General features: G+C 40.4%; 1 protein-coding gene across 2 annotated transcripts in view; it reads right to left on the reverse strand.

Annotated features, from left to right (window-relative positions):
* rxrab (retinoid x receptor, alpha b) overlaps positions 1–15,323 on the reverse strand; it is a 71,825-nt gene that overhangs the window by 27,259 nt on the left and 29,243 nt on the right. For both annotated transcript variants that reach the window (XM_051893814.1, XM_051893813.1), the window contains one exon: positions 5,399–5,664. In XM_051893814.1, the coding sequence (XP_051749774.1) occupies positions 5,399–5,664 (266 nt within the window). The remainder of the gene's footprint in view (positions 1–5,398; positions 5,665–15,323) is intronic.

Genomic DNA, 15,323 nt, shown 5'->3' on the forward strand with positions numbered 1-15,323 from the left:
GGTACTTACATCTCTCCAGGGTCATCCCTTCGAGCCTTTGCAATCAGTGGAGTTAAAAGTACTGTCCCTTAAGACCATCCTCCTGGTTGCATTGGCCTCGCTCAAGAGGGTAGGTGAGGGGAAATGCACGCATTTTCAGTCGACGAATCGTGCCTGGAATTCGGGCCCGGTGACTCTCACGTCATCCTGAGACCCCGGCCTGGATATGTGCCCAAGGTTCCTACCACTCCCTTCAGAGATCAGGTAGTGAACCTGCAAGCGCTGCCTTTGGAGGAGGCAGACCCAGCCCTGGCTTTTCTCTGTCCCGTCCGCGCTCTGCGCCTGTACGTGGATAGAACGCGAAGCTTTAGGACCTCAGATCAGCTCTTTGTCTGTTACGGAGACCAGCAGAAGGGAAAGGCTGTCTCCAAGCAGAGGATGGCCCACTGGATAGTGGACGCCATCGCCTTGGCTTATCAGTCCCAAGGCGTGCCTTGCCCGCTCAGGTTGAGAGCCCACTCCACTAGAGGCGCTGGCGCACGGCGCCTCGCTGACAGATATCTGTAGTGCTGCGGGCTGGGCGACACCTAACACGTTCGCTAGATTCTATAGCCTTCGTGTAGAACCGGTATCTTCCCGTGTACTCGCTTCCAGCAGCCGGTAGACGCGAAGAGCCCGTTCTAGTGTCGGCTTGCAATGCCATTCCCGCCCCCTGGGCCGGATACGTGCATTCTTTACTCCAGTCGAGTTCCCCGCTTGGCGAACCCTGTCGAGTTCCTCTGCCTCCCCTTTCGGCTCGGACATTGTGGAGTGTCTGATGCCAGGCCAAACGCCCGTCACTGACGTTGATGTTTGGCTGGGTGCCATATGTCGCGACCCCTCTACGTGAGTGGTCCCATATGTGTATTGTCCACGGTCAACTCCCCACAGTGAGCCCGTGTCTTTCCCTTAGCAGAGCCAGCTCTACTGTCACCTGTCAGATGAGTCTCCCCCTATGCTTAGGCTGGAGCCATCCCAGGGACTCCATATGCGTACTGCTCACGGCCAGTCCATACGTGTATTCTCCACGTAAATTCCTCCCCTGCATGGTAGGTAGTGGTCTCCGCAGACTTCCCTAGTGTTGTCTAAGTTTTACTGTAGTGGGTCTTGCAGAACAGCAGTAGACTCTCTCGGTGTAAGCTCGCCCCCTTCTCCGCCCCACTGGTGCGCCGGGTGGCTAGAGCTTGCGCTGGGCGCTGGAAGGGGTCTGTAACTGTGGCGTTTTATTTGGGATCCCAATTCGTCGGTCACTACTGACGTAAGCCGAACGTGACCGACTGAAAGGGAACGTCTCGGTTACGTATGTAACCCTCGTTACATACAGAGTGCGATTGCATCTGCTTCCTATTTATACCACCTGGCGGAGGCAGTGCGCATTATGCAAATATCGCACGCCAATTCCATTGGCTTGTTTTAGTTCACTCGAAGCAGATAGGGCTCTCTATCGATATCCCAATTCGTCGGTCACTACCGACGTACGTCTCCGTTCCCTCCTTCAGGGAACGAGGGTTACATACGTAACCGAGACATTTTTTTCCTCTGCGTTTTTATTATTACAGTAGCATGGAGCTCTATCTGTATTATAATAGGATGTTAAGATGCTAGTCCACGCTAACTAGTTGAAGTATTCAAGTATTCAAGTATTTAATGAAATTAAATGTATATTATGAGAAAACGAAAGTGTTTTTTTTACCTTGCATGCATGTAAACCTGTTGTAGGAGACTCCCAAAACAATATTAGGAACCTTAAAAAAGGCATAATAGGGGCGCAGGCTGACGGGTCCTTAATGCAAGCTGATGATAATTACAGCATTAACTACTTGGCACAAGATGATTGGTCCATGTCACTTCTGCAGCTAATGAGCTTGTTGCTCACACATTTAAATGGCTGGTTACAATCACTATAGCAGTTTGCAGCGCGCTTCAAAGTTCCTCTAAAACCCTCCACCTTCCCCAGCTCCACCTGTATAGATCTGCTATGGGTTATTGATATATGCTATTTGTGCAGCAGCACTATGTCTTACTCGCAGCAGCGTATCGGTGTATGTATTGGCAGTAGCAAGTTCCTGTACTTGCTCTGCAGCAGCTGCAATAATCTACAACAACAGCAATAATCTACAGCAGCAGCAATTCAGCAGCAGCGTAGCAGATGTATTCCGCCAAGACCAAATACATTAACATTGTCATATCAATTACCATGTTAAAAATCTTCTGAGAGTTGTCATGATTGAACTAATGTTAACAAATACAACATTTGATTTCCATAATATATTAGTAAATGTTGAAATTAACATTAACTAAGATTAATAATGCTGTAGAAGTATTGTTCATTCTTAGTTCATGTTAACTAAAGTAGCTAAGTAATGTTATTGTAAACCTTATTGTAAAGTGCTACCAGAATTTTCTTTCAAAAAATCTTCTTGGTCCCAAACTTTTGAACAGTAGAGTACATGTACAAATGTAGAAATGTGCATCTGTCTGTGTGTATGAGGAGATTGAACTGGCAGGGTGCTAAAAGAGTTTCTTTCTGACACACACCACATGGCTGAACTGCAGATTTTAACAAGCCAGCTCATTTCCCGTGCGATTGGGCCCTGACCAGGCCCCAACCGGGCCTCTTCTGAACCCATTTAGCATGCCAATAAAAAGTAGAAAGCCCATGTGGCACACTAAGGCCGTGTTTGACACCATGTGGTCAGAGATCAAGCACTCTGACGGGGCTAATGAGGATGAACGGGGGCCAGGGCACCTCCAAGACGACTCTCCTTAAGCCCATACGCCATTACTTAAGGCAACACCATTAATGTGAAACGCCCCCTCTCCATTTAGTATCCAAATTAAAGCTGTCTGACATGAGGTGGTAGAAAGAAAAAAATGAAGTCCATTGTTTTTATGCCAACCCAAACTTATTTTTAATGGGAACTTGTTTCCATTTCGGGGTACAACAGTAACAACTGAACACTTTACTACTGGTAGTGAGAGGTAGGTGATATGTATGTCTTACATACAGACGAAACCCTTCACAATAACACGTCCGTAACGAGTATAGTGTGTGGTTTATCTTAAACTGTATTGCAGGGATTTCAGTTCTCATATACCATCTGGTGTCTGATAAAACCCCACGGTCTTCAAATGAATTTATAAAAGGCTGTTATTTGATATGACTAGAGTTACACAAATGGTTTTACTGATTCTCAAATGACTCTGGCAGGCACTCAATGATTTCACTGTGCCAAAGTCTGACTTAAATCCATCTTACTTATCTCTACAGATTTATATGTTAATGATTACATTTGTAATTCAAACACACTCGTACAGAGCGGTTCTACAAACTCCAGTGCAATGAAAAAAAAAATCAGCTAAGTTAAAAACATTTGTTCAGTTAATTATATTATGTTGCTCTAAAAACATGCCCTTATGTTCTTCACTTTACACGGACACAATATTTTAATCAAAAGACAATTGGCTACTATGAAAAGCATTTAATTTAATTTCTTGTATTTAACCTAAAAGACAAGCAACAAAAAATGCAATATGATGTGGCATATTCTATATTCTAATATATTCCACATTCTATATATCTACTAAAAAGTAAAAACAGAACAATATTTATCCATATTTTTTTTCTGAAAACCTTCGGTGTTGTTTAGTGTTGTGACTAATTTGTCTGATAACAAAACATATCGACACTATACATGTCTCTTGTAATTTTTTATGTTAATTAAATTGACAAATTATAATTAAAACAATATTCTGACTAATGGAGACACAGTCACTTAAATACATACACTTTCAATACAGCTTTTGCCTCATGGTTCTTATTCATTTACTTTCTATCTATTTCTATCTATTTTTTTCTTAAATAACTAGGCCTAACACCTTTAATGATACCTGTTTCATGCTAAAACAAAGTCAGTAGTTTTAATCAAATGCAAATATTGTTTTCTTTAATGCTGCTTATATTAAATACAATCTATGTGTCACTAATTTACTCATCTATTCAAAATTCAGTCTCATCATATGATTTAATGTCATTTAATTTTATGGTTCATTTTATGAACCCCTGACAACAGCCCTGAATATCCCAGCTGATAACGTGGACATTTAAGTTTAATCATCTTTATGTTTATGTGTATATTCTTTAATTAATAAAAACTAGCATTACGTTCATTCTAAAATAGTAAGAAACAACACAAATGTAGCCAAAGCAAATGACAAGATCAGAAAGAGTTCCATGCACCTGCATTCACTCTGATCATTTTTTTTTTTTTTTCATTTACTGAAGCGTTACACAGGGAATAACATGTTCTGCTCTAAATGCTTGAGCACAAATGCCTATTTAAAATGTTTAACTGTTTATTTCTTATCTATGTACCCTAAAGAAGGCTCCAGTAAACCACCTACATATATGCTTAAATATAAAATATTAATCCAAGCTACATTCCTAGTAACGATACGTAGACAATTATAATACAAAAGTGGAATTACATCACTTGGAAACTGTAATATTCTTTGTATGATGTCTCATAAAACCCAGCTCATAGTGAGAGGGATTTAACAGAAATCCAATAACACCACAAAATTTTTACAAGAAGCTGCATTTTCCACCAATGAAACCCTGCTTCAATAGAGCTTTTTAAGCTGTGTTATTAAATAAAACCCCATCATAAACTCGATAGCACTGATGCTGAATTGATTAGATTTTCTGTGAATAAACGGAAAACTGCAGTATGGAAGAATGGCCTCTAAACTCTGATTGATAAAATTAATGAGGTAAACACTGTGTGAAAAGTGTGTATACATGTGTGTACCATATGGAAAATACAATGGAACTATTTATGTATTTATAAATACCTTGAATGTCTAAACTTTACAATTACTAGCATTTTTCATTTCTTAGAAACTTTAGCAGAGCTTTTTGAGCTATGAGATACGCAGACAGCCTTCGCCACTATTGCCAAATCAATTACATTTGCTATGAACAAGCAGATGACCATGTCTAATTGTAGCAAGAAACAGTCATTAAAAGCAATTTTTCAAAACCTTACTAAATTGGCTGATTGGTTCAATACATGAGGTAAAGATTCAAACAAATGTTTGTGTCTCTGTGTGTGATTTTGTGCACCATCTAGTCATGCAATCAAACCCATTTGAGCAATCAGACTCTTTAAAATAGATCTTTAATTTCCAGTAGAGTTCAAGTCAAGTTGAGCCAATTGAGCAGGAAAATTCAGTTCAAGCTGAGCCTGAGAACATGTTAAAAAAATATTGATTGTTGCATACCTCTGAAAGAATCTGCAATAGCACTCGGCGCTGCCGGCCACAGCAATCCATGCTGAAGCTGTTAAATAAGTCCACAGTAAATGCAGTGATGTCTTACCTGTGGGCTTAGACTTGGTCTGAAGGTCATGCTGGTGGAGGATGGGCCGCTCATGGAAGGATGGCCCATGGGCGAGCTGATGACGGGGAACGGCGAGGACAGGCCGTTGATGGGCGAGCTGAGGGTGCTGATGGGCGAGTGCAGCTGACCTGGGCTGGAGCTCATGGCAGACGGGCTAAGCAGGGGCTGGTGGAGAGGATGGTTACTGATGCCTCGGTGACCCGTGGAGGAGCTCAAAGGAGACGACGAGAGCTGACCGGAGGAGTCTGCAAGATGGCGAGAGGAAAGGAAATTTCAGGAATATTTTGCATCGTAAACAATGCCATTGTGTCTTTGTTCAGATATTTTACACAGCTGCTGAACAGATGATGTGGAAAGGTACGGATATCTGAACATAGTGTACAAATATCCGTTCATTTTAAAAGTTGACAAATGAACAAATTTTCCTTAAACTTTTGAAATAAAAAAGTTGAATGTACTATGTAAACATTTAAAAGAAACTTCTTTTCTAGTCCAAAAAGACCATTTTTTGAAACTATACTGCAAAAAAATTAGCAGTAACAAAAACTTTCTAATTCAAAAAGTCACAGGGTGTGTCTCAATCAGCTCCCTTGCTCCCGAGCTCGTGAATCAGTATATCGTGTACACGAATTCGTGCACTGGTAAGGACAGTAAAGGACGCTGGTTCAGAACTTCCGTTAAGGGAGCATAGTGAGCATCGATGCTCCCTGGTTTTCATGATGCATTGTGGGACTTTTTAGTAGGGATGCACCGATCCGGCTTTTTTTGCTTCCGATACCCATCCGATACCTGGAATTCAGTATCGGCCGATACCGATCCGATATTCAAGTAATAATAAAAAAAGTGCTAAATTGCCTAATAAACTGTATGCCTCACTTAGGGCTGTTGACGGTCGGCATGACAAAAGCACCACCGCGGTCGTGGAGTGTCACCGGCGGTAGTGTGACGTGTGTATATATATATATATATATATATATATATATATAATATCTCAAAGGTCACGTTAACCGAAAACTAAATATATTTATATATAAATATAGGCTATACTATAAAATTAAAAGACATTTCTTTTAAATTTATAGCGGAGTTTTTTTTTTTTTTTAATGAGGCAGCAACATATGATAGATAGGACAGAACAAAAAAAAAATGCTATTAACAATCTTTCATTGCGCAAAAGTATTATAATATGAACGGCTCCCATACAGAGCGGCACAAAGCGCTTATGCGCATCCCGTGTGCAGAATGATGCGCTTGAAGCATCATGGAGTCACAGCGCGCAGCGGCAGTGCTTCGCATTGAAAAGTTCAAAGCACAAAGTGAAGATATATTGATGCGTATTGCATTAACGGTATCGTTATCTACAGATGAAGTATAATAATAGAAACATGGATTCATCTTGGATAGAGTTTCATTTTGTTGACTGTTGTAACCGAACGCGACACGCAGTTTGAATGCTGAATTGAGAATGACTGACAGCCGTAGCGGAGGGAGGCATTTACGTGAACTTTAATTTAACGACTTAAATATTTATCTGTACCTCAAATTAAACTATGGAATGGCTTCAGAACACTTGGAATATAGTGCATAGAAACTTTCTGGTGCTTTTTAATGTTTTTGTGCCTTTTGTGGAGCCTAACAATAACACAGACTATGTATTACAGCCATATACTGATACGCACAGTATCGGATTTGGATCGGTCCCGTCCGGCCGATACCCGATCCGGCAAAAATGGCAGTATCGGAGCCGATACCCGATCTGAATATCGGATCGGTGCATCCCTACTTTTTACGGAGCGAACGTTTCAGTGCCCTGGAAGGATTCGCGATTGAGACAGCCCTTAAAATGGCTGACTTCCTGATCAGTGCCCTGACTACTGAACTAGGGAGCTGATTGAGACACACCCACAGAGAAGGTGCTAAATCATCATAAAACATGACAAATAACATAGTTCAATTATATTAAAATAATTAACATAAAGAAATTAATAAAAAAAAGAAGTTAAGTATATAACAGTCATTTTCCGTGTAGTATAAGTCATTATAAGCAGATGCTGTGGAAAAAAATTTAAATGATAAATTATATTTTATAATGATATTATATAATATTTACATTTCTATTTCAAATAAATGCTGTTCTTTTGAACTTTTTATTCATCAAACAATCCTGAAAATTTTTTATCATGGTTCCAACAAAAATACTGAGCAACACAACTGTTTTCAACATTGCTAATAATAAGAAAAGATTACTGAGCATTGAATCATCATATTAGAGTGATTTCTGAAGGATCATGTGACACTGAAGACTTGATGATGCTGAAAATTCAGCATCAAAGAAAACACAGTCATTTTAAATTGTAATAATATTTTAAAATATTAATGTTTTTACTGTATTTTTGATCAAATGAATGCAGCCTTGATGAGCATATTATAAGAAAATGTTTTACTGATCCCAAAAGCTATTGTATATTATGATGTATCCTTTAAAGGGTTAGTTCACCCAAAAATGAAAATTCTGTCATTTATTACTCACCCTCGTGTCGTTCCACATCCATAAGACCTTCATCCATCTTCGGAACACAAATTAAGATCTTTTTGATGAAGTCTGAGAGGTTTCTGTCTCTCCATAGAGATCCAACACAACTACCACTCCAAGGTCCAGAAAGGTAGGAAAAAGACATCGTTAAAGAGTACTCCATGTGATTCCAGTGGCTTAAACTCAATTTTATGTGCTTTGTTTGCGCAAAATAACATAATTTACCACTTTACGCGAGTGTTCACGAGAGCATCACGACGCAAATGTTTTGTTCACGCAAGAGTTGTATTGTTGCATGAATACGCTTTGGATAATATTATTTTGTAAATAAAGTGGTAAATTATGTTTTTTTTTGCACAAACAAAGCACTCACATCACTTCATAAAATTGAGTTTAAGCCACTGGAGTCACATGGAGTACTTTAATGATGTCTTTTTCCTACCTTTCTGGACCTTGGAGTGGTAGTTGCGTTGAATCTCTATGGAGAGACAAAAACCTCTCAGAATTCATCAAAAAGATCTTGATTTGTGTTCCAAAGATGAATGAAGGTCTTACGGATGTGGAACGTCATGAGGGTGAGTAATAAATGACAAAATTTTCATTTTTGGGTGAACTAACCCTTTATCATGCTAATTATATGTGAGGACTCACACAGACACGTTGTACACACACACTTTGTTTGTGTGTGTGTGGTCCTGGTAAACCCTATGTTATGGGGGCAAAATGTCCCCACAAAGATGGCAATATATGAAATCCTTGTCCTTGTGGGGACATTTTCCCCATGAGAAAAAAAAGCTTATAAATCATACCGTGATATTTTTTGAAAATGTAAAAATGCAGAATGTTTTCTTTGATGGGTAGGGTTAGGGGATTGAATATACAGTTTGTACAACATAAAAATCATTATGTCTATGGAAAGTCCCCATAAAACATGGAAATCCAACATATATATGTGTGCATGTGTGTTTGTTTGTGTTTGCTCTTCCATATGTAGCCTACATATTTACCGTACTCTCAGTTGATTTGTTGACATTGTCTACTCTGATAACACAGTGGACTTCAGCCACAACTTGCCTTCTCTTCACAGAGAGTAAACACATGCTGAGAAAAAACAGAGGGCTTAATTACTCATCCTTGTTTTCCCCCCACAGCTACAAGACCTTAACTGAAATGAAAACAATATCAATCTTCCTATACATGCAGCAACACATCTCAGGAAAAGGTAACAGTTCAAGTGTCATAGCAAATATTGTATTGAAACATCAGCTTCAGCTACGGCTTATTTTCTCACCCTGTCTATTGTGAAACATTCTGAAGGCCATTAGTCATTCAGTGTGTTTCTCTAGAAAAAGAAACTTTTTTATTTCTTGTCTATTGAAAAGCATGAACACAATCATGTTATTCTATTAAAATCAGCAAGGTTCTTTTATATCACGTGTCTTAACAAGTCCACTGAAATGGAAACTATTGAGCGACAAAAGAAAATCACTGCTTATCAGAAAATGATGTTTAAAATACAGAAGTGTAGAACTTTTGAACCAATAGGATTTGGTTCATGGCAACTGGCAACTGTTAAAATGTCCTGTTACTCATTATGGGCACCACTGTTCATTGGGACAAAAAAAAAAAAAAAAAAAAAGACAGCTTTTCCTATGATTTTATCATGTCAGCTATAATGCTAGCTTAAACGGAGCAGATGAAGACAATATTGAGGAGAACTGTTTATTTACATTATAGTGAAGGTCCAAAACTTTGAAACCAAACATAAACTCAAACCTGACATGAAACAAAACATAAACCATGAACTTAACAATAACAATAACATGGAACATGAAACATGGATCACGGAAACCAGCATAACGTTCTTTGACACACGACAAAGTAACATGGCAAACATAAGGGCTTAAATACAAGACTATGAGGATCACATGACAAAAACAACCAATGAACAGAGAGCTACTGAAACAAGACTACGACACATGAAACAAAGGAACCAATGAAAACAAGACACATGTACTAAGTAACAAATCAGAACTTGACACATGATAAGGAACCACATGACAAGATCACACGAAGGGAACAGGGAATCACATGACATGAACAGATGACCCAATAAACATGAACTTCAAAATAAAAGACATGAAAACATTAACTGAGAACATGAAAACATGAACAAAACCTAAACAGACGCAACATCAGTAGTTACTTAAAGAGATATTTCTACTTGATTTGATCAATAAAAACTACTTTCATTGGTTTATCCCAATATTCTCAAGTTTGTTGAATAATATTTAATCATTTCTTTAACTTGAAGCAGTCCATTTAGATGTTACCACATAATATATACTTTTTAGATGGCAACTTTACAGTGTGTTTAAGTTTATAGAATATGCCTATTAGGACTAAGTAGTACTGGGCGGTATGACGGCACACCTATAAGTACAGTGTGACACTAATAAATTTTGCTATACCATATTAAATACATGTGTGCTCTTATCAGTGGGCAGTTATTTACATTTAAATGATGAATTTTCATTTTTGGGTGAACTACCCCTTTAATGCTCATAACAATGTGAACCAAACCACTGAAGATTCTGAGAAGCTACAGTAAGTTTAAGATTTGTCAGGTTGGATTTATGCCAGGAATTCTTTCCGCCAACCCAAACCAGCCCTGCACACTGTCACCAGCATTTCTCCATGAGAAGACTTGAAAGTGGTGAATGAACGTGTATAGGACAAAAACATATCTCATCCGAGCGGAAAGCTCATGTACACTCATGTTTTCTTTTAAAAATTTGGATGAAAGCCCTCGCTGGACAGTTTAAATTGGTTGTGATCTGGTTTCTCATCCTATTTACATGACAGAGTATGAGTCGGCAACAAATGACGGTCGGCAATATGTGTCTCTGACACACCACACACATGCACTCACCTTCTCCCCTGCCAACATATAACAGCCCACAGCATTGTGGGCACAGGTCCATACAAGCATGTACGTTCACACAGACTATGAACATCAACACACATCAATACACACATTCCCAGCGCACTGGAAGATCATTTCAGATCATAAACAAGGTGTGTAGGAAGATCATTAGATGGCTCAAAGTTTCTATTCCCCCCCTCTCTCCTTCACACGCACGCACACATACATTTATACACCACAAAACTAATTCTGAATGAGAATCTGTGCTATTCTGAGCAACAGAAAATTGTGGTTTTCTCCCTAAGATGACCACATGCTGACAGCAAGATCTGCAGCTCCAATCCTTACTCTGAGAACTACAGCATAACTAAGTATAAAACTGACCTACACTGAAAAATATGTGGTGTTGGATTTACTTTTAAACAATTTTCACTCGGAAATCGCAAGTGAATTTCACAAATAGTTACAAAGAAACGGCATGTAACACATTGGATTAAACATTACATTTTGAAGCAGAGAGACTGAAATAGTATTCTCTTGTAAAACATACTCCATTATCTTAATTTTATTTACAACTTCAAAAAAAGCTCACAGAAGTCTCCTGCTTCACACACAAGTGTATGTCCAGTTTCAAAGCGAAACCCTGAATCCAATAATAATGTCATTAATATCTCAACACTGTGAGTTTTGGTTCTGTTTTATTTTAATATAGACAACCAGTAGAGTCTCTGTGTCAATTAAGAATATGATCTGGCCTTATCACGTAAACACAACAATCTTGACTCAACCGCTATATAAATACTGCCACACAAAGTGTTTACTCAATCGCCACAAACACCTACTCACTGAAATGTAAATCAAGGGTGGGAGATAAACAGACTAGGGGATAAGGATATACCGCCAGCATAAGCAAAATGTATTTGAGCAAAACATCGTTACAGTTCGCTAATGAGGCAGCGAGAAGCAGAGCAGAGGCCTGATTAGACAGAGGATGAGGGATGATGGGAAGGCAGAGCAGAGGGTTGAGTTCATCACAACACACACTGCTGAACCGCATGGACACACAAATGACAAGATCATAACTCGCAATGCTACTGAATTTTATCCAAGCAAAGAAAGAGTGAAAATCTTTATAGTTTAACCTTTGAATGTATTTTTTATTTATTTTATTTATTACTTTGTAATTATTTTATTTTAATCCAGAATAAAAACGTATTTTTTGTATTTACTGTTTACTGACTGAGCACTGCAATTTTCTATTTTCTTTCCTTTTCTTTTCTCATGTTAAAGGGTTAGTTCACACAAAAATGAAAATTATGTCATTAATTACTCACCCTCATGTCGTTCTACACCCATAAGACCTTCGTTCATCTTCAAAACACAAATTAGGATAATTTTGATGAAATCCAATGGCTCAGTGAGGCCTCCATTGCCAGCAATAACACTCCCTTTTTCAATGCCCAAAAAGCTATTAAAAACATTAAAACAGTTCATGTGACTACAGTGGTTCAACCTCAATATTATAAAGTGACGAAAATACTTTTTGTGCGCCAAAAAAACAAAATAATGACTTTTCAACAATATCTAGTGATTGCCGATTTCAAAACACTGCTTCGAAGCTTTACAGATCTTTTGTTTCGAATCAGTGGTTCGGATTGCGTATCAAACTGCCAAAGTCACGTGAACTATTGAAATTTTGAAACACTTATGACGTAACGAAGCCTCGTTTACTGAGATCATGTGACTTTGGCACTCCGAACCACTGATTTGAATCAAAAGATTCGTAAAGCTTCGAAGCAGTGCTTTGAAATCGGCCATCACTAGATATTGTATAGTATTCTCGTCGCTTTATAATATTAAGGTTGAACCACTGTAGTCACATGAACTGTTTTAAATATGTTTTTAGTACCTTTCTGGGCATCTGAAAGTGTTCATTATCTTGCTGGCAATAGGGGCCTCACTGAGCCATCGGATTTCATCAAAAATATCTTAATTTGTTTTCCGAAGATGAACGAAGGTCTTACGGGTGTGGAACGACATGTGGGTGAGTAATTAATGACAGAATTTTCATTTCTGGGTGAACTAACCCTTTAATACATTTTAAATCTTTTATTATTTCTTACTTTTTATTATTACTTTATTTCATATGACCCTTGTATTATTTTTAATCAGTTTTATGTAAAGTACTTTGAATTACCATTGTTATTTATGTGCTAATAAAGCATAACACATCATATTTTATTTGATCATTTATTTAATGCTAATAAACTGATAAATAAGTTTTATATATTTTAAATACAATTTCATTTATTAAATTTGTGTTACAAATCCTCATGTTTCTGTGCTTCCCCTGTGACCTAGTTTTCCCCATTCTGTTTCATTAGTTCATTTGATTCACCTGTGTCTAATTATCTCTTTAAGTTCCCTTTGTTTGCTACATGTATTTAAGCCCTGTGTTCATCCTCATTCCTTGTCTGTTCTTGTCCTTGTATGGTTGTGTTATTCCTATGTGTTATCATTAAAGCCTGTATTCACCTACTCTTCTTCGTTTCGTCTGGTGTTTGAGATCTACTGTGACAGAAGAACGGACCGATACCGAAATGGATTTACCGGCTGTCCAGCTGCTATACATCGACCAGGAGCAGCAGTCCCTCGAGACCCACACCCAAAGGTTTTTACATCTGGCGTGTCTTACCAACATCCCGGACGCAACGCTGAGTGTTTTTTTCTACATAAGCCTCAGCGCGAAAGCAAGAGCTCGTCTGCCTGGTGTGGGTCCTCGGGGAAATTTCGCAGAGTACGTGGAGTGGGTGCTGGTGAACTGTGATTCTCCATTTACCATCGATATCGCTGATAAAGTCACCAGCCCCGCTCCCCATCCAGAGTTCAGCCTGGCTTCACCCAGCTACACGGACAACAAGCCAGAGCCCACCGCAGATGGAGGTAATCAGCCTGCTGTGAGAAACGAGCCGGAGCTGACAAGTGGGACCGAGCTTCACATCGCCTCAGAACTGGAGTCCCGAGGACAGACGTCTGACCAGGTGTGTGAGCCGGCAACAACGTGCGCCAACGTGGGAGTCCTCGTGGAGTTCGAGGGGATGGAGTGGAGCCCCGCCCACATTCTCACCACAGAGGGTGAGCAAGCGCTGAACAATTTGTTTTCTTTTTACGAGGACTGTAGTGAAGAGGAGGATTCTCTGAGTTTCCTTTCCCCGCTGGTTCCATCCAGCCCAGAACTGTCCGTCTCCCCGCTGGTTCCGTCCAGCCTAGAACTGTCCGTCTCCCCGCTGGTTCCGTCCAGCCCTGTGTCTCCTGTGTTCCCTCCCAACCTCCCTCTCCCGCCTCCTCTCCTGCTGCCATTCAGTTCCTCTGCCCAGTCGCAGCTGTCTCACGCTGGCACCTCAGTTTCTCCTCTACCAGCCCTCTGTGGTGTGGATCCACCTCGGGCCAGCCGTTCAACTGTGCTGTCTGGATGCCTGGACCCCTTAGCTCCGCCTCTTGCCTCCGATCCAGTCTCTCCACCTCGGCTCGTCGTCCAGACTCCTCCGCCATGGCTCCTTCCCCCCTCGGCTCTGCCTGGGACCATCGGCCATTCGGCTACACCGGGCTCCCTCGAACCTCCGGCTACACCTTGGTCGGACGTCGCCACGCCCTCGCCACGGACTTACGAGTCGTCTGCTGCGCAATGCCTCTCCACCCCTACGGCTCCGTCTGGATCTGCCCTCTGGCACCCCGGCTCCTCCTCAAGGGGTCGTCGCCACGTCTCCCTCGCGGCCTCCGAAGCCTGCGGTGTCGTGCCTGGTCGTCGGCCATCCATCTGTGCTCTGGGCTCCTTCTCCATCGGCTCCGTCTCCATCAGTCATCCCCACGGTTTCGTTGAGGAGGTTAACACCATGGCTCCTCCCTCCCTCGACTCCGCCGTGGATCACCATCCTCGCTGAACTCTGGAATTTCCATCTGCTCATCCTGCTCCTGGTCTTCCCCTGGCTCCTCCCACCCTCCACGCCCCCTTGGACTGTGTTTTCTGTTCCCTGGACTCTTTTCTTGTTGTTTTTTGTTTTACTCCGCCCTCCTCCAGAACCCCCTCCCTCCCTCCTCAGTTGGACTCTTACGGCGCGAGGACGCGCCTATCCGGGAGGGGGCGAACTGTTACAAATCCTCATGTTTCTGTGCTTACCCTGTGACCTAGTTTTCCCCATTCTGTTTCATTAGTTCATTTGATTCACCTGTGTCTAATTATCTCTTTAAGTTCCCTTTGTTTGCTACATGTATTTAAGCCCTGTGTTCATCCTCATTCCTTGTCCGTTCTCGTCCTTGTATGGTTGTGTTATTCCTACGTGTTATCATTAAAGCCTGTATTCACCTACTCTTCTTCGTTTCGTCTGGTGTTTGAGATCTACTGTGACAATTTGTTAATATTGCATAATATTTCCACTATTATTTTA

The sequence above is a fragment of the Ctenopharyngodon idella genome, chromosome 5 (assembly GCF_019924925.1).
Source record: "Ctenopharyngodon idella isolate HZGC_01 chromosome 5, HZGC01, whole genome shotgun sequence".
NCBI classification, from domain to species: Eukaryota; Metazoa; Chordata; class Actinopteri; order Cypriniformes; family Xenocyprididae; genus Ctenopharyngodon; species Ctenopharyngodon idella.